This window comes from Drosophila biarmipes, chromosome X (genome assembly GCF_025231255.1).
Source record: "Drosophila biarmipes strain raj3 chromosome X, RU_DBia_V1.1, whole genome shotgun sequence".
Taxonomy (NCBI): Eukaryota; Metazoa; Arthropoda; class Insecta; order Diptera; family Drosophilidae; genus Drosophila; species Drosophila biarmipes.
This window is the reverse complement of record NC_066611.1, coordinates 16,648,415-16,665,986: the sequence shown is the minus strand read 5'-3', so window position 1 is coordinate 16,665,986 and position 17,572 is coordinate 16,648,415. Positions and strand designations below refer to the sequence as shown.

Sequence of the window (17,572 nt, the reverse complement as noted above, 5' to 3'; positions counted from 1 at the left end):
GAATACATTTTAGATGGATATATATTTTTCAGACTACTTAAAACTCTTAGACAAGCTCACTAAGATATATTTCATTTCGTAAAAAAACATTATATTTAATTATAAGGAATGGGCTTATACAATATTTGTTGTTTTGATATAACGATTGAAAAGATTCAAAGGGACAGTGAAAGATATCTAGTTATTTTTGGATACTTTCCAAATAGATTTCTAGGAGCATTTAAAATAATACCTTAACAAATTGCAATTATTTAAGGGCGAGAAAAATTCGCAAAAAAAAGTAAACAAATATCGCCGGGATCGGGAAATATCGATAGGTGACGCTGCAACCGCTCCACTTGCCATCGCTACTTCCTCCTATCGGTCTTTTCCAACCCTGCGCTAGCAGCCAACAGACCTCGGCCGATTCTTTTTTTTTCTGCGTTGCGTGCAAACAGACCGACAATATGAAGGTGTGCTGAAAATTTGTGAATTTAACCGTGTTCAACCGGCGGCCCATGGGAAATATGGCGAAAGCGACTAGGCGCAAGCACTGGCGCGGTGTTCGAATCGATTGCGAGCGAAAATAACCAGTGATTGCGTTTAAACGAGTAGATGATATTTCAGCCGACCCGCCTCGGACTCTATATTCCCTGTGTACGACAGCATCTACATTGTGTGTGCCTTGTTTTTTGTTGTGTGTTGCAGCTCAACGTTTCCTATCCCGCGACGGGATGCCAAAAGCTGTTCGAGGTGGTCGACGAGCACAAGCTGCGTGTCTTCTACGAGAAGCGTATGGGCCAAGTCGTGGAGGCCGACATCCTCGGAGACGAGTGGAAGGGCTACCAGCTGCGCATCGCCGGCGGCAACGACAAGCAGGGCTTCCCCATGAAGCAGGGTGTCCTGACCCACGGTGAGTTCGGGGCATTGGCCGTGATTGGAGGCATCTGGGCTGGGGCTGGGATGCCGGCACAGCTAGCTGGGAGCCCTGGCAGCCAGGGGTCTTACTATCAGGTTCCCCTAAGTGTTAGGGGTCTGTGGTTGCATCCAATAGTAATCTTCAATTGTTTATTAACATAACCTATCTAGGGGTCAGTGATACATATCATATCTTGGCCTAGGATCTTGAGATTGAGCCTCTTCTATCTATAAAAGGGGTTCCCCAACATAACCTACGTTTGACCCGAAGATTAGCATGATATCCCAAGCAAAAGATCTTGAGCTTTATCTCTCCATAAGAAGCGTTCCCTAACATAACCTAGGTAAATATCATTTCCCAGCATTAGGTCTAGGGATTCAGCATCATCTGTCTATAAGAAGGGCTCCCCAACATAACCCCAGCGTTAGCTCTAAATATTTAGCATTATCTCTCCATAGGAAGTGTTCCCTAACATAAACCACGTTTAACCAGTAGACAAGTATCATAGATTCAGATTTGGCTTTATCTAGTTATAAAAAGGGTTCCCTAACATAACCTAGGTTTTATCTTTTCCAAGTTTGTGCATATTTCGTGATTCATCCTTGATTTTAGCTTAGAAACTCTTTATAGATGATATACCAACCTTATATCGAGGGGAAAATGGGTTAGTAGGGCTTAGTTCCTTCAGAATTCCGTATATTTCCACATAACCTAGGTAAAAGTATACAGATATAGGGAAAGATTGAGCTTATTCGGAAGCATTTGACTTGAAAGCAAAGCTGCTGGTTCTCATAAGCCGAGCCATTCAATGTCCCACCTGGCTGAGCTCCAATCACTGGCCACATCCACCAAATCTCTGCAAGAAAAGCCGCTAATAAACGAATCCACCTTCCCCAAACAGGTCGTGTGCGTCTGCTCCTGAAGAAGGGACACTCGTGCTACCGCCCACGCCGCACTGGCGAGCGCAAGCGCAAGTCCGTGCGCGGCTGCATCGTGGACGCCAACATGTCCGTGCTGGCTCTGGTTGTGCTGAAGAAGGGCGAGCAGGACATCCCCGGCCTCACCGACACCAGCATCCCCCGTCGCCTGGGACCCAAGCGTGCCAGCAAGATCCGCAAGCTGTTCAACCTGAGCAAGGAGGATGATGTGCGTCGCTGTGTGGTGCGCCGCCCCCTGCCCGCCAAGGACAACAAGAAGGCCACCTCCAAGGCCCCCAAGATCCAGCGCCTGATCACCCCCGTTGTGCTGCAGCGCAAGCACCGTCGCATCGCGCTGAAGAAGAAGCGCCAGACCGCCTCCAAGGAGGCTGCCGCCGACTACGCCAAGCTGCTGGTGCAGCGCAAGAAGGAGTCCAAGGCCAAGCGCGAGGAGGCCAAGCGCCGCCGCTCCGCCTCCATCCGCGAGTCCAAGAGCTCCATCTCGAGCGACAAAAAGTAAATGCCGCCGCCACGGAACCCACATTCTTCGTTTAAGCAGAAACCGAACGCGGATCGGGGCTAAAGCGATCTGCGGGCGGGAAAAATGATACTTTGTAACCATTTATGTTAAATAAATGTGAAAAAATGGTACACAAGGCAGTGTGTTTGTGTGGAGTGTAAAGCTAGTATGTAATGGATCCTTGGAGTTCCCAAGGGAAAAACTGACTCTGAGCTTCAGTTTATATGGCTTTCATTTATTTATTTGATTTTCCATCAGGTAAATACAACTTTTCTGGCAAAAGTTCACTCGAAACATGGTTTGGCATTCTTAGCTGGTTAATAATTATTTATTTTTTTAGTTACTAAAAAAGGAACATGCAAATTAGAATAGATGGTGAAAAGCTGGGTGCAGTTTCCAGGGATTACTCTAAGCATAAGCATAATATACTATTGTTTTTAGACGGAAACTATCTTATAAAAGGTGTCGGCCATTGGCAGGGCAAACAAAGAGTGTGGAATTGGATTGGAAAGAGATGGAAGCGTAAAACGTGCGCGGATGTGTGGCTATCTCTTGCGTTTTCCTGCGCTTCCCGCCAAAACAACCAGCATTTCGTTTCAAAAACTCCAATCTAGACATATATTCTGTACGCAGGTAAAATATATATAAATAAAAACAAGTAGAATGTGTGTATATAAGAAGGTTGGGGGGCAGTCGAGCAGTATCCTCCAGTACTACGTGGTCAGCTGCGCAACCTGGTGAGGATCCTTATCTGCTGGCCGTGCCACTTGGGCTGGGACTCTCCTCCTCGGCTGCCGGCCCGCTGGGCGCTTCGTTGGCCGCTGAAGGGAAGGGTGTCGTGGAGGCTGCCTCCTCGTAGCGCGTCAGCTTGGCCTCCTGGTCGGCCAGCAGTTCGAGCAGATCCTCCTGGTCCTTTTGCGTGGCCGCCAGGGACTGCTGCGCCGCCTCCGCCCGCTGTTTTTCGGCCGCGAACTGTTGACGCAGCGTCTCCAGCTCTTTGGTCAGCCGGATGTTCTCCGCGAAATACATGTTGGCTTGGTAGCGGGCAGCGTTCAGCTCCTCGTCGTTGACCGCGGCGCTTTCCGAGCCCGGCGTGGACTGCACCTGGCCCGCCGAGGCGCCCAGCTGGGCCTTGAGCAGTGTGTTCTGGTCCGAAAGCTGCGCCCTCAGCGACTGCTCCTCCCCGAGCTTCTCCTTCAGCTCGGCATTCTCCTGCTCCAGTTCCTTGGAGGATTGCTGCAGGGCCTGGATCTGGGCATCCATGCCGCGGATAATGCCCTTGTACTGGGAGACCAGAGCCGAGGCCTCCGAGCTGAGCGTGAGTTCGGTCAGCTCGATGCCGTCCACATCGAATCCGCTGACCAGCTTGGCAATCAGAGCCTCCAGGCCCTTGTACAGCTTGCAGTACTCGTAGTCGAGCAGCAGTTCTCCGGCGGACTTGGCCCGGATCTGCGCCTGCTTGCAGGCCCGACTGTAGGCCTCGTGGCGCGACACCTCGCCCAGTTTGCTGCAGAAGCTCTCCTGGCCAATGCGCTTGATGATCAGCTGGCTGATGTCCTCGCGCTTCTGGCCGGGCAGCGAGTTGTCATTGAACTGGATGCACAGGCCCATGAGGAAGGCGCACATGCCCTGGACGAGGAACTCGCGCTCGTCGTGCTCGTTGGAGCACAGTTGGGCCGTCAGATAGGCCATGGTGCCCTGCGTCTCCAGCAGAGCCTTCACCGCGCCCGGGCAGTGGGCCAGCCACAGGCTGAGGAGCATTAGCAGGCCCACCTTGCTCTGCAGACGGTAGCGCTCCTGCTGCATGAGATTGGTGCACTGCTCGAGCAGCGTGATGGGCCTTTGGCCACCGGGTGTGGCCAGCAGAACGCGCAGCAGTTCCTCCTTGAGCGCCACATTCTCCACGAGCGTGTGCATCAGGGCCACGGCGGAGAACCAGTTGGCCAGGGCGTCTGTGGAGAAGAGGCCGGTGCACAGAAGTTGGCCCGTCGAAAGGGCGCTCACATCGGAGGTACTGGAGGGCAGCAGGGTCTGCACCACGGCCCGCTGGCCATCGGCGTTGCGGTAAAGGAAGCATTCGAAGCAGTAGAGAACGGCGCAGCGCAGGGCGAGCAACTGTTTCTCGTTAATCATGGACATCAGCAGGACCACAATGGCCGGCCTGGGCGGACTGCTCGGGGCCATCACCCTTCCCAGTTCGTCCTGGTTGTCGCGATCGCCGCGCACCACTTCGGCCACCGCATTGATCGTCTCCGTGAGTATATCCGCCGGCACGCCGCTACTCATCAGAATCTCGCAGAGAGCATGGAGCAGCCGGGACTTTTGCATGACACGCTGGCAGGCGGCCACCACCTGCTGTTGGTTACTGGGAGTGACCAGGGCCCGGACCACCTGCAGCAGGCAGTGGAAGTTCGAGACCTTCTGCGGCGACCAGCCCGTCTCCTCCGTGTCCTGGGAGAGCTCAAACATTGGCGCCAAACGCTGAATGTAGCTGCCCTCCTTGAAGAACTGCTGGTTACTGGAGTTGTTCTTGAGGAGATTCAGTAGCAGTATCAGGCAGTCCTCCACCACGATCCCGCCATCGGAGCAGCCCTCCTCTCGGACGATCTCGAACAGGCGATCGAAGGCGTTCTCAAAGGCCACAATCTTCTGGATGTTCGAGTTGCCCTTGGTCAGTTCGATCAGCAGCAGCAGGACATCGTTGCGGATCACCTCGCGACTGTCCGTCAGCAGATCCATCAGCTTGGACACGCCCATGGGGCTGACCAGGACCAGATCCTGCAGTTCCCGCGTCTTGTTCGAGATGAGGGACGTTATCAGTTGGATGGCGGCGCGGCGCACCCGGAAATCGTACTCGTCCAGGTAGCCCATCACCAGGGTGACGTGCTCCGGCGTCTTGATGAACATCTCCGTGAACTGCTCGCCCACATTGACCGAAACCGTGGGATTGTCGGCCTCCTCGTCGAACTCCTCGCTGGTTACCACGTTGCACAGGGTGTCCAGCGCATAGCTAATGATCTCCGCGTCCTGACCGTCGTTCTGGAGCACCTGCACCAGCGGCGGCATGCCCTGGGCGCCCACCTCGATGCGGTACTTGCGGGACAGGGCCTTCAGCGCACGGCAAGCGTCCCTGCGATCCTCCAGGAGCGTCGAGGAGTAGACGCGGTCCACCAGCTTCTCCACCGTCTCGGCGGCACTCGGCTGCTGGCCCGGCTCCGTGCCGCCCAGCACCGTCTTGATGCCACTCTTCAGGAACTCCATGCGAGTGTGTTTACGGTTTATTCTGGGTTTTTTCGCATTTGACACGACACGTCAATTTATGAAAACAATTGACGGGCGGCCGATGGTCGATGAGTGCATGCCCACTTATCGATAGACGCCTTGGATTTAAATGTTTGAGCGGGCTTACTTTAGCTTTTATGCCTTAGGCTGTTATTTTTATACTTAAGTTGTTAAATGTATCAATTTAGTTGTGTTACATTCTTAAATTAAATTCTTTAATATGTTTTAAATTAGATTTTTTACATAATACCAGCATAGAATCTAGCTATTTTCAAGCTGACTTTATGACTTTCAGCCAGGTGGCATCCCTGTCGCCGATAACCGATTGGCCACCGCTGTCAATTTCATTGAACCTTAAACGAGTCGACAGCCCTGGTGCTATCGATGCTATAAGTAAGTTGCAAAACAAAACTAATTTAGCAAATTGGAGTCCAAAATCAAGGCAAACCGAACCCGAAACGTAACTCAGGACTTGGCGCACACTCAGTGTAGGCAGGGTTCGGCGAAACGCACTGATCCAACACGCCGCTTGGGAGTTATCAGTCATTTTCATTACGTAATCCGGCAAAAGTCTCACCATAACATAGTAGAACCCCAGCGCACATTACCATCTGTGTCTCACAAATCCCCATCTCGTGTGCTTGTCTTGCAGACCTATGGGCAGTGGGATTGTGGTGCAATTGGCTCGAAAGTACGGCGCAGTGATATTCTTTCCCACTGTTGCAGTCGGCTCGATATACGCAGATTGGTCGCACACCCGCGAGTGGAAACGCCAGCAGCTCCAGTTGGCACACAGCGCCCAGCTAAGGAATCAGCGATAGAGATCCACTCCCCGCCCCCCGTTGAATACAGAGCGGATACACCATGGTCCTAGGACTGGACAAGCGAGCACTGTGGGGCGCACTGCCCCTGCTGGGATTCGCCATCGGGCACTTCCTGGACAAGAAGGAGACGGAGCGCATGACCATGTTCCGGGACAAGAGCGCCCTGTACGGCCGCCCCGACGGCAGCGCGGATAAGGCACCGTCCTGGTAGTCCTGGCTGTGATCCCGCCCAGCATCGCTATCCATTATACTATTTTTTCCCCCCACTCACTGTTAACCAATAAACCGGAGAAATGTGAAAATCGCCTGTCGTCGTCTGTTTACCTGCCTTGCGGAGGAGGAGGAGGAGGCTATCTGCGGTTAGGAACGTGATTTATTTGTGAAGGATTGCGTGGCATTGTTTGTTTTACCCAGGAAAACCATAAAAACATCAACGCACGTCTAACGATAAGCCGAGAACCATGAAAATCCAAGGAGATAACTCGTTTTTCGAGGGATTCTACCTGGGCATCGTGGCGGGAGCGAGCGAGAGGGACGATACGTGAGTTCAGCCAAGATCGGATCAGGGGCGTAGTTAGGATACTGTGGAGGGCATTCGTAGACCCCGAGATTGTTGCTCTTCTCATATCTGTCATATAAATCAAATCAGTAGCGGTTACCCAAAAGTATTCCTTTTTTGTTAAACTCTATAGTAATCGGGGACAGTTGCTTAAAAGTATTCAAATATATATTTAATGGACATTTCAAAATGTATAAATCCGCAATTTTTCGTTAAATATATCATTACACCTCCTTTTAAAACCAATTTTACTTATCAATAACATTGATTGTTATGCCTGAAACATTTTTTTGTCGTACCTATTTTGAGAGCGTTGATATTTTAATAATGAAGATTCGTGGATATTAGAAATATTTTATAACAAATATTTATGATAATAATATATGTATTACATAACCCATTCTAAAAGTTTGCGGCCAAATCGTAATATTTCTTACTTTCAAATTAACGACATAATAAGGTTTTAAAATAATTCCTTTGGGCAATTGCTGCCCCAAAAATAGCTGCCTTGCACGCCCCTGCTTGAGTTCCCAAGTGCTTCCAGGCGAAACCGTTAGACAGCATCCCCTCCAGATATGGATTATGAAATACGATGAGGACATTTCCACTTTCCAAACAAGGCAGCAAATTGAAATGCCAGTGCAACAAAACTAATTTCTTTTTATGGGCCCGTGCAGGGTTAGGGGTTTCGTATTCGGGATCGGATTTGGGCTCGAGTTCGGATTCGAGCGTGATGAATCGCTGGAATTGGGTTCTCTGGCCCATTGTCTCGATGGTCAGCAGTGTGTACACAGGCGCAGTGGGATCGTTTCGAAGGGGGTGGGGTGGGTGTTTTCCAGATCTTCGCCTCACAAGTGCACTCTCTCACAGCGGGGGAGAGCGTGAGCGGGACAGGGCGATGCAGGAGATTTGCAAGTGCCTGCCCCGGCTTACGGGTGCGAGCGAGAGGGCGGCAGAGTGATCTTCATTCCTGGAAGGAAACGAGAGAAGGGACGTGCTGGCATAACTGGACAGTGCTGGAGGCTCTTGGCGGAAAAGTAGCTAGAATGTGCATTAACAACCAGGTGCGAAAGGATTTTATTAGCATGGCAAGGTTATTTTGAGTAAAGGTCAGGTTTAATGACTCTAATAAAATGTAATCCAGAGTAGCCTTCTAAGTTGCACGAAATTTTAATAGCAGTTTTTATTCATTGAAACTTTACTACGTTACTAACTTTGAAAATAAATCTAAAACTATATTTTTGTATTTTATGGTTTGTATTTATAATTATTTTTATTGTGTAACTTATCTTTAAAAGGTAAATAATATATTATCAATATAAGGTTGGGCTTCCTATTAATTATGTGTTTCTATTTTTTGTGCATCTAGCATACTATTTAGAAAAAATACAATTTTTCCAAAACTTCTAGCTTCTCAAGCCAGATTTAGCTGGCCAAGCCAGCGACAAGTGCTCAGCCCCTCTCCCGCGCCCACTTGTTGTTGCTCTCTCCACTTTTTGCAGGTAGCCGAAAATGGAAATTCCAGAAAGAGTCGAAAATCCTGCATCCCAAAAACCAGTCTCAGTTCAGTTTGGATTTCGAAGCGAGCGGATCGAAGACGAGCGGCGGAATAAGAACAAGTTAGGAGTTTCTGGCAAAAATGAGCGGTGAGGAATCTGCCGGCATGGACTTTTCGCAGAAGACCCTGCAGGACTACGAGGTGCTGGCCGTGATGGGCAACGGGTCCTTCGGCACCTGCTACAAGGTGCGGGACAAGAGCACCGGCGAGCTGTTCGCCTGGAAGGGCATGAACTACGACGAGCTGGACGAGGCCAAGTGCGAGGCCCTGGTCTCCGAGATCAGCGTTCTGCGCCAGCTCCAGCACCCGAATATTGTGCAGTACTACCACCACCTGGTCAATCGGGAGGCCAAGTCGGTGTACATAGTGATGGAGTGCTGCGCCGGCGGCGATCTGGCCCAGATTGTCCAGCGAGCCAGGGCCCAGAGGCAGCGCTTCGAGGAGCCCTACATCTGGCGGGTGCTCTTCCAGCTCTGCCGTGCCCTGCAGGTGTGCCACAACAAGATCCCCAACGGCACCATCCTGCATCGCGACATCAAGCCGGCCAACATCTTCCTGGACGCGGCTGGCAATGCCAAGCTGGGGGATTTCGGTCTGGCCAGGATGCTGCGACGGGATCAGAGCTTTGCCGCCTCCTTTGTGGGCACGCCGCACTACATGAGCCCGGAGCTGGTAAGGGGCAGGAAGTACGACCGGAAGAGCGATGTCTGGGCCGTGGGCTGCCTGGTCTACGAGATGTGCGCCCTGCGACCGCCGTTCCGGGGACGAGCCTTCGACCAGCTGTCCGAGAAGATCGCCCAGGGCGAGTTCAGCCGCATCCCCGCGGTTTACAGTGCCGATCTGCAGGAGATCATTGCCTTTATGCTGGCCGTGGATCACGAACAACGTCCCGGCATCGAGGTCATCATTCGGCATCCCCTGGTGGTGCGTAATATCAGCGAGCTGGATGGCAAGTTCCCTAGCTTGATTGAGGCAGGCGAGGATTTCTATACGTTGCCCACGGGCGGCAGACTCTTCGAGGACGAGGAGGAGGGGGAGGAGGCGCCGCCTGAGCTATCCAGCACTTTGTTCACCACACAATATAGCTTCAACGAGGGCTATGGCCAGAGGAGGCTCAGTGTCACTGGTGTTTTCACCCCCGATCTGAGGAGTGAGCTTTTCTATTCCGCCAAGCGAAAGATCTTTCCCTCCAAGAAGCTGCAGCTATCGGATCCCGCCCTATACGAGAGTATAAGGAGAGAGGAGCGAGCGGAGGAGAGGCAGGTGGAGCTGGAGGAGGAACGGCGACGCAAGAGGCAGCAGGAGCAGGAGCAGCAGAAGCAGGACCAGGAGCAGCTGAGGAAGGAACAGCCTAGGGAGGCCACTAGCAGTCCGCGGGCCCTCACCCAAAACATCTTCGATGAGGTGCTGAAGACCCGCCTCCATGCCATTCGCGCCCAGGAATCCCTGCTGCAGCAAAAACTGGAGGAGCTGCAGGCCCGGGAGCAGGAGCTGCAGCTCGCCGAGCAGCGGGTCCAGGCGCTGGAGCGACAGCTCCAGGAGAAGCTCCTCCAGCAGGAGAAGCCCAACTGCAGCTGCAGACAGCCCATTGCTCCGCCCATTCCGCCAAGGAAGCCTGTGAAGTCGCAACACGATGACACCTACTGCACCATCGAACTCAACGAAACGTCGCCGACGGTGGCCAAACTCAATTTGGCCACTCTGCCGGCTCCCAAATCCCTGAACACTCTGCGCAAGGTCACCTTCCAGTCGCCCAAGAAGTTTGTCACCTACGGAATCGAGAACATGCCGCCTCCGGCTCTGGTCAATCAGGGCCTTAATCCCCCACAGCCCGCGGCAGTTCCCATGCAGATGAGCGTGTCCAGCAATGATTCCGGGGACAGCCAGGCCTCCACCACCCGGCGGAAGTCCATACTCTCCCTCTTCGGCCTGAGTCGCGGTTCCAAGGCGACCTCCAAGTCCCTGCCAGCGGTGAATCAGGCCACACAGGCTGCTTCAGCTCGGGTACAGCGACCTCCGCTGGCTCTTAAGCCACCAATCACCCAGGAACAGCCGGCAGCAGCTCCTCCGGTGGCCAATCTCTGGACCAAGGAGCAAAAGAAACAGGCCTTCGAACTGCTGGCGGCCATGAACGCGGCGGAGAGGGAGGCCGGAGGAGGAGTGGGCGGAGCAGGCGGATGCGGACCCGGCGGAGCACGTCGCCAGCATCTGAGGCAATCGGTGAGGGAGCGCAACTCCACGCTCCAGCGGAATCGCATGCGGCGATCTCTGGTGGTGGCCAGTGGCCACCAGAAGCTATCAACGCGCGACCAGATGGTGATCTGAGCAGAGCAGACGGATCTGAGGGGTTGTGGAGTCCAGGAGCCATGGCAACCATGGAAACTACGAGCGTTGTGATGTGGAATAAGTTCCGAAATTTACATATATATTCCTTTTTTTATACACAAACTTTTTTTTGCCATATTTTACAATTGTATTATTAGCAGTAAGCTTTGAACTTTTTTCGCTGCCATTTATTGTGCAATTTGTATTAGTTATAAAATGTGTTTATGCAGGATTTTTGCATTAAATAAAAAGTAATAATAATTATAATTTTTGGGATTATAACTTATTAAAAAATAGTTCAGAAAATTAAAGAAAAAAAAAATTGAGAAAAAAAGTGTTTGGATATAACTATCTTCGTTAAGATAATAGTTCTCATTAAAAAATTTAAAATCCTAGCTTAAAATTTAAAACGTTTGGCCGTTAAATTCAATTAACGCATTTTAAGTGCTGCATAGTGTAAAAAGTAAGCCTAGACTTGGCTTTTTTCAGATACAATCTAGCTTTTAACCAGCTTTTTGATGAACCTAAGTTTGTTTTTAAGATTCAAAGTTCAAGCTGAAGTCTTTAAATAAACAAATACTATAATATTCCTTAAAATTGGTTTAATTTTAATAAAGAAAACTCAATTGAAATAATAAATATAAAAATAACTTTTTAGCTATTTCCCGCCTAAAGCTAGCCTTGTTATCTAATCAGTTGGCAGCACTGTGGCCGCTCCAGCTGTTGCCTATCGATAGGCCGATTACCGATTTGTTACGCAAGCAACAGGTTCTGGTGTGATTTCTGCTTGGATTCTGATTAGATTCTTGTTATTTCCTAGTGTGCTCGCTGCTCGCCAGTCAAAAGACTTAATTAAATTCCAAGATGTCCGCCCGACTGCTGCTGGCCACGCGTCGCTGGAGCGCCCAGCGCGCCTACAGCTCCAAAATCGCCGAGGTTGTGGTGGTCTCCGCCGCCCGCACACCAATTGGCAGCTTCCAGAGCCAATTGGCCCCCCTGACGGCCACCCAATTGGGAGCCCGGGCTATCGAGGCGGCTATCGAGAAGGCGGGCATTTCAAAGTCCGATGTCCAGGAGGTGATCATGGGCAATGTGGTGTCGGCGGGTCTGGGCCAAGCGCCCGCCCGGCAGGCGGCCATATTCGCCGGCCTGCCCACCAACGTGTGCTGCACCACGGTGAACAAGGTCTGCTCCTCGGGCATGAAGTCGGTGATGCTGGGCGCCCAATCCCTGATGCTCGGCTATGCCGATGTGGTCGTCGCCGGCGGCATGGAGTCCATGTCGAATGTACCCTTCTACCTGAAGCGCGGCAGCACGCCCTACGGCGGCGTCAATCTCACCGATGGCATCGTTTTCGATGGCCTCTGGGATGTGTACAACAAGTTCCACATGGGCAACTGTGCCGAGAACACGGCCAAGAAACTGCAGATCACGCGCCAGCAGCAGGACGACTTCGCCATCGAGTCGTACAAGAGGTCGGCGGCCGCTTGGGCCAACAAGGTGTTCCAGGACGAGATTGCCCCGGTCAAGATCCAGCTGAAGAGGAAGCCGGAGGTGGTCATCGCCGAGGACGAGGAGTACAAGCGGGTGAACTTCGACAAGTTCGGGCAGCTGGCCACCGTGTTCCAGCGCGAGAATGGCACTGTGACGGCCGGAAATGCGTCCACCTTGAATGACGGCGGTGCCGCTGTGGTGCTGATGAGCGCCGAGGCAGCCCAGAAGGCGGGCATCAAGCCGCTGGCCAGGATTGTGGCCTTCCAGGATGCCGAGACCGATCCCATTGACTTCCCCATTGCCCCGGCCCTGGCCATTCCCAAGCTGCTGAAGCGCGCCGGCGTGCGCAAGGAGGACGTGGCCATGTGGGAGGTCAACGAGGCCTTCTCCCTGGTGGTGCTGGCCAATATCAAGAAACTGGACGTGGACCCTGCCAAGGTGAATGTGCACGGCGGAGCCGTGTCCATTGGCCATCCCATTGGCATGTCCGGCGCTCGCCTGGTGGCCCACCTCTCGCACAGCCTGAAGAAGGGCGAACTGGGCTGCGCCTCCATCTGCAATGGCGGCGGCGGAGCCTCCTCCATTCTCCTCGAGAAGCTGTAAGCTCGCCTGGAGGCCCTGCCCTCAACCAGAAATGCATTTACTACGTGGACAGCTCTATGTTCTTTTTTTTTTAAATTGTTAAGTGTCTCCTTTGCGCTTGGCCGCATTTATCGAAATCTTGTGATTTGCATAATAAAATTATGAAACAGTAAATAATTAAATAGAAAGTGTTTTTACTTACTTACTATTTATGGTTAAATTAATGGCATATTTTTTGTAAATATAATTTAAGCAGATTTTTTATTGCCATCTGAAAAACACTTATAAAAAACTAAAAATGCTTATAGAACCAGTTATCTAGTGATAAATTATCACTGATAATTCACTTATAAAACATTTACTTATTTTGAACTTAATAATTATAGGTTTCTTTTTTTAATGAGTTCAAATAATTGCTTTTATATATTATTTAGAATGATTTTTCTCCATTAAACTCATACAATTTTTATTTTAAAATATTTAAAATATTTTTATAAATCATTTACCTAATGATCATAGCATTAAAAACCATAAAATATTATAATAGATTTTTTTTTGGAATCTTAAGGTCCTTAAAGACTTGTTTTAAATATTTTTTCGAACGATTTTTGTTATCTTTTAGGAATGCCATCAAGTTATTTTGTTTCGTTCCCCCCTAAAAATTGCTTTCAAAAGCAAACTATATTTTACTAGATTTTATTAATAAGCCATTTTAAATAGCGATTTATATTATATATATGTGTATAGTACATAGAAAAGATAATGTATTTGGGTCACCCCGCAGCATTGGCGGCTCGTCGGGCGGCCAGGAGTTCGCCTACAAAGACTAGCAGCGACAGGACATAGAGTGCCGCGGCCAGGATGTAGACCGCCCAGAGATCCGGCTGCTGGATTCGCTTCTCCCGGTAGAGGAACCGGCTGCGGAAGTACCGCTCGCTGGCCACCTGGCCCGCCCAGTGGTGCAGTAGACCCACGGACCGAATGGACATGACCAGCTGGTCCAGGTGGCCCACCAGGTGCGAGTGCTTCTGCAGGTAAATGGCCAGCTGCTGCTCCAGCACGTGCTGCGGTATCATGTGATACGAGCCGGCCCGATGGCCGCGCTGGGTGAGATGGAGCAGTGCATCCTGGGAGAGCACGCCGAAGAACAGGGGATGTGAGCCGGCTCCGTCGCGCAGCGAGCACCGATCCAGCTGGCGCAGCACCTCCTCCTCGCGCTCCGACGACAGGATCAGCGACCTGAGACCCAGCAGCGCCTGCAGACTGGGCACCTCCCTCAGATCCTGCCACGTGGAGCGGCTCATCACCGCCGCATAGCCGCCTGCGGTCAGATCCTGCAGGCTCTCCGGCAACCGCTGGTGCAGATGATAGCGCAGGATGAAGAAGAGCAGGGCCGAGTACATGGCGCGCACGACCAGGCCGAAGTACAGCCAGCTGGCGAAGAGCAACTGCAGCGAGGGTCGCTCCGGGGGATCGATGGGCAGGCCGAGGGCAGCGCCATAGACCGCCAGCAGGAGGGCCACCCGATCCCCGGCCCCGCGTCACTGGAGCAGCACCAGGCAGTAGATGCTCAAGAGGCTGGACAGCAGGCAGATCCAGGTGAGCGCCTGGAAGGGAAACGACCAGATCTCCAGGCTGGTCAGGTTGTGGGAGTTGAGCAGCAGGCAGCCCACCAGGCGGTTCGAGTAGTGCGGGAAAACGGGGGTCAGGTTCGAGGAGTACTGGATGCGCTTCCTCACATAGCCAATCGCCAGGTGGGCTATGCGTCCCTGGACCTGGAAAATGGGAGGAAGAATCGTCATTAAAGTTTCAGATTTTAAGAAGGAAGGACCTTTAAAATATCTTATGTTTCTAACATTTTTTAATGAAAAAGGTTAACACCCTAAAAAGTTATGGAAAGTTAAAATTATTTAGAACTCAGATTTATGTAGACTCAAAAAAATATAAGCTTAGATTTCGGAAGTTGTGAAAATATATTATTTTCTCCTAGAAAAAAAAAATAGAAATAGATATTTTCATAAGAAAAATTGTCTAATGTTTAAAAAAAAACTTTATATTGAACCAAAAAATTGAAAATTGAATTCAAAAAAAAATTACCTATTAGATTTTTCTAAATTAAAAATCAAATTTTCTAAAAATATATTTTTTATTTATTAACGAGACTATTTTAAATTCCTATTAGATAGCTCACCAACTTCTGGAGCAGCTGCCTCTCCGTCCAGGTGGTTCGGTTCCTCTGCTGATCCTGCAGCCCCGCGAACTGAATGCTGAAGTTCATGCGGCGCGACAACTCCTGCAGCAGCCGTCCCTCCAGGCCACGGAGCTCCCGCTGCCCCTCGTCCAGCTCGAAGAAGGGCGACACCCTCCTGGCCAGAACCACCAAGGGACAGCCGTTGAGATTGTGCAGCTTGGAGGGAAAGTAGTCGCGGTGCTGCCACGAGTCACCCTGGAACTGGTTGATCTTGGTGGGCCGCAGGTCGTTGCACTGGCCGGGCGCCGCGTAGGGGAAGTACGTGTGGAGCAGCACCTGACCACCGGAGCTCTGCGTCATCACGTTGCAGTTGATCAGCTGGTGGCGCCAGCAGTAGGCGAAGACACCGTGCATGTCCCGCGGAATCAGTGCGTCCCTCTGCTGCAGGAAGATGAAGTAGTACTCGCTGGCGTCCGACTGGGCCGTGTATGTGTGGATCTCAATGTCACTAGAGAAGGATTTTCATTTAAGATATAAGTTGTATCATTTTTAGGAGAAGGTGACCCCAAAACCTCCTTTTTTTCTATATAGTTGTTTTTAAAAACTCTTTTAATTATTAATATATTTCCACTCCTGATAACTTGAATTATTAGTCTTTGAATAATCACTTAAAATTGGAATTAAAAAAAATTAAATTCTTTAAAAATCCTGAAGATGTTTTTAATTTTTGATGGCTTCCCAAAAAAGTTATTTAAAAACATACGAATTAAACAATTTTATCTGAAATTCCTCTAAGTATTTGTGAATGGAAAGTCCCTTGTTTCTCCCTTAAATCTTTTAGTTATTTTTTTTTACAGAAAAGGTGACCCAAAACCGCATTTGTAGGGCCCATTTGTGGTCAGATTTCAAAGTGGCATACCTCCAAAAGTATCTAAATAACTTCCCTATAACGATTAACTAATATTTGTTTTTATTCTATACAAATCTGAATGGAAAGTCCATCGTTTCCCCTTTCTCTTTCAATTCTTTTTTTCAAAAAAGGTGACCCGAATCCGAATTTCAAGAGGCCATAACTTTGTCAAATGAAGTCCGATTTTGAAGCGGCTAAAAGTTTCTACTTAACTTCTCTATAAAAATGCATTTAAATTCTTACAGCAGCGCATCCAGCGAGTCCACCAGCAGCAGATTGTGCGTCCTGGGTCCCGCGATCCGCCGCGGGCGACCCAGCTCGACCAGGACCAACTGGATGATCATGGTGTCCACGCTCTCGTAGAGCAGCTGCATGATGGTGCGGTAGAAGTTCATGGGGCTGGGTCGCCGGCAGGAGAGGACCACGATGAAGGCGGGGGCGATCCGCTGGTAGAAGTCCTCGATGAAGACGCGCAGGGCCTGGGCCACGTGCTGATTTATGGCCGCCGCCTGCGTCTGGGCGCCGACGTACTTCATCGACTCGAAGTGCAGCAGGCTGGTCACGTTCATGTCCGTCTGTCGGGAAGCGGGAAGAATACTGCCGGAGCCATCCAACCCCGTGGCGAAGTTCGGCCCAATTCGGGCCTCTGTTTGCATCTCATTAGGTGCTAAGTCAAACAAAACTATTGTGGGTCACGCACCAAGGTGGACAATTAGCCGGGGATAATGTCCAACAGCTGGTCACTAGCTTTAGGGATTTTCCATGGCCACAGGGTGGCGGTTATGTCGATAATCGTATATTTATGGGGGTTTCCCGGTCTCCTTTATTTTCCAGGTGCCGGCATTGCTTCTTTGAATAATGTTTTCCGGATTTTCGATGTTCTTTATTTGTTCTCACGTGCTTTTTATAAATAGTTGGTGTCCTTACACGTAACTTAGAGTTTTTGCTGGGAAAAGTTATTAAATTTTAAAATAAAATAAAAACTTTTAATTGTTTATTTTAGTTAAAAAAAGGTATGCCATTGAAAAAATTAAATAAAATGTTCAAAATAAAACGATATATTTTAAAAGTACATTAAAAGTAAATGTAGTTGATTTTTTTGTTTTGTTTATAAAAATCAAGTATTTATCAATTCTTTAATAAATTCTTAAATTTAAAAAAATGTGTACCTCTTCAAGGGTATATAAAAAAAAGATATGCTTACATGATACAAAAAAACATTATAATATATTTTGTAAAATATATAAAAGAAAATACTTGATTTAAAAGTGTTGTTTATAATATTTTAAACAAACAATAAATGTTAAAATTAAAAAATAAAAAATACATGCTTACATAATACATACATACACCCATTAATATATATTTTTCCATTTATTCCTTAGGGCTTAATTTAAATGATTTTTGTAGGGGTAAATTATTCCATATTTTGTGTAAGCTCCTTTAATTCTCTTACCAAATGTTTACCTTTAATTAGTGCAATCTCCGTTGAGATCTGACCATGAAAGGCCG

The 17,572-nt window shown here is 49.5% G+C and overlaps 7 protein-coding genes across 8 annotated transcripts; 5 read left to right on the top strand and 2 right to left on the bottom strand.

The window, feature by feature from the left end:
* The first annotated feature begins 343 nt into the window (after positions 1-343).
* LOC108023796 (40S ribosomal protein S6) lies at positions 344-2,471 on the top strand. Its single transcript, XM_017093436.2, has 3 exons — positions 344-452; positions 688-892; positions 1,800-2,471. Exons 1-3 carry the CDS (start codon positions 447-449, stop codon positions 2,333-2,335), a joined length of 747 nt encoding a protein of 248 aa, XP_016948925.1. The 5' UTR covers positions 344-446; the 3' UTR covers positions 2,336-2,471.
* Positions 2,472-2,549: 78 nt separating this feature from the next.
* Positions 2,550-5,698, bottom strand: LOC108023793 (general vesicular transport factor p115). The gene has a single exon (XM_017093432.3). The coding sequence runs from the start codon at positions 5,594-5,596 to the stop codon at positions 3,083-3,085; it is 2,514 nt and encodes an 837-aa protein (XP_016948921.1). The 5' UTR covers positions 5,597-5,698; the 3' UTR covers positions 2,550-3,082.
* A 241-nt stretch (positions 5,699-5,939) lies between these two features.
* LOC108023790 (uncharacterized) lies at positions 5,940-6,438 on the top strand. Of its 2 annotated transcripts, none has more exons than XM_017093428.2 (2): positions 5,940-6,010; positions 6,270-6,438. In XM_017093428.2, the coding sequence occupies exon 2, from the start codon at positions 6,274-6,276 to the stop codon at positions 6,436-6,438; it is 165 nt and encodes a 54-aa protein (XP_016948917.1). In that variant the 5' UTR covers positions 5,940-6,010; positions 6,270-6,273. The 2 variants fall into 2 exon arrangements, with proteins under 2 accessions (XP_016948917.1, XP_016948918.1); XM_017093429.2 differs by lacking the exon at positions 5,940-6,010 and adding an exon at positions 6,033-6,105.
* A 43-nt stretch (positions 6,439-6,481) lies between these two features.
* On the top strand, positions 6,482-6,743 carry LOC108023789 (NADH dehydrogenase [ubiquinone] 1 beta subcomplex subunit 1). Its single transcript, XM_017093427.2, has one exon. It carries the CDS (start codon positions 6,482-6,484, stop codon positions 6,650-6,652), a length of 171 nt encoding a protein of 56 aa, XP_016948916.1. The 3' UTR covers positions 6,653-6,743.
* Positions 6,744-8,486: 1,743 nt separating this feature from the next.
* LOC108023799 (serine/threonine-protein kinase Nek2) lies at positions 8,487-11,145 on the top strand. The gene has a single exon (XM_017093439.3). It carries the CDS (start codon positions 8,640-8,642, stop codon positions 10,881-10,883), a length of 2,244 nt encoding a protein of 747 aa, XP_016948928.1. The 5' UTR covers positions 8,487-8,639; the 3' UTR covers positions 10,884-11,145.
* A 471-nt stretch (positions 11,146-11,616) lies between these two features.
* On the top strand, positions 11,617-13,150 carry LOC108023800 (acetyl-CoA acetyltransferase, mitochondrial). The gene has a single exon (XM_017093441.3). It carries the CDS (start codon positions 11,748-11,750, stop codon positions 12,978-12,980), a length of 1,233 nt encoding a protein of 410 aa, XP_016948930.1. The 5' UTR covers positions 11,617-11,747; the 3' UTR covers positions 12,981-13,150.
* Positions 13,151-13,732: 582 nt separating this feature from the next.
* LOC108023782 (uncharacterized) lies at positions 13,733-16,629 on the bottom strand. Its single transcript, XM_017093421.1, has 4 exons — positions 16,304-16,629; positions 15,151-15,658; positions 14,547-14,734; positions 13,733-14,408 (listed from the first exon to the last, which is right to left on the bottom strand). Exons 1-4 carry the CDS (start codon positions 16,627-16,629, stop codon positions 13,733-13,735), a joined length of 1,698 nt encoding a protein of 565 aa, XP_016948910.1.
* Between the last annotated feature and the right edge of the window lie 943 nt (positions 16,630-17,572).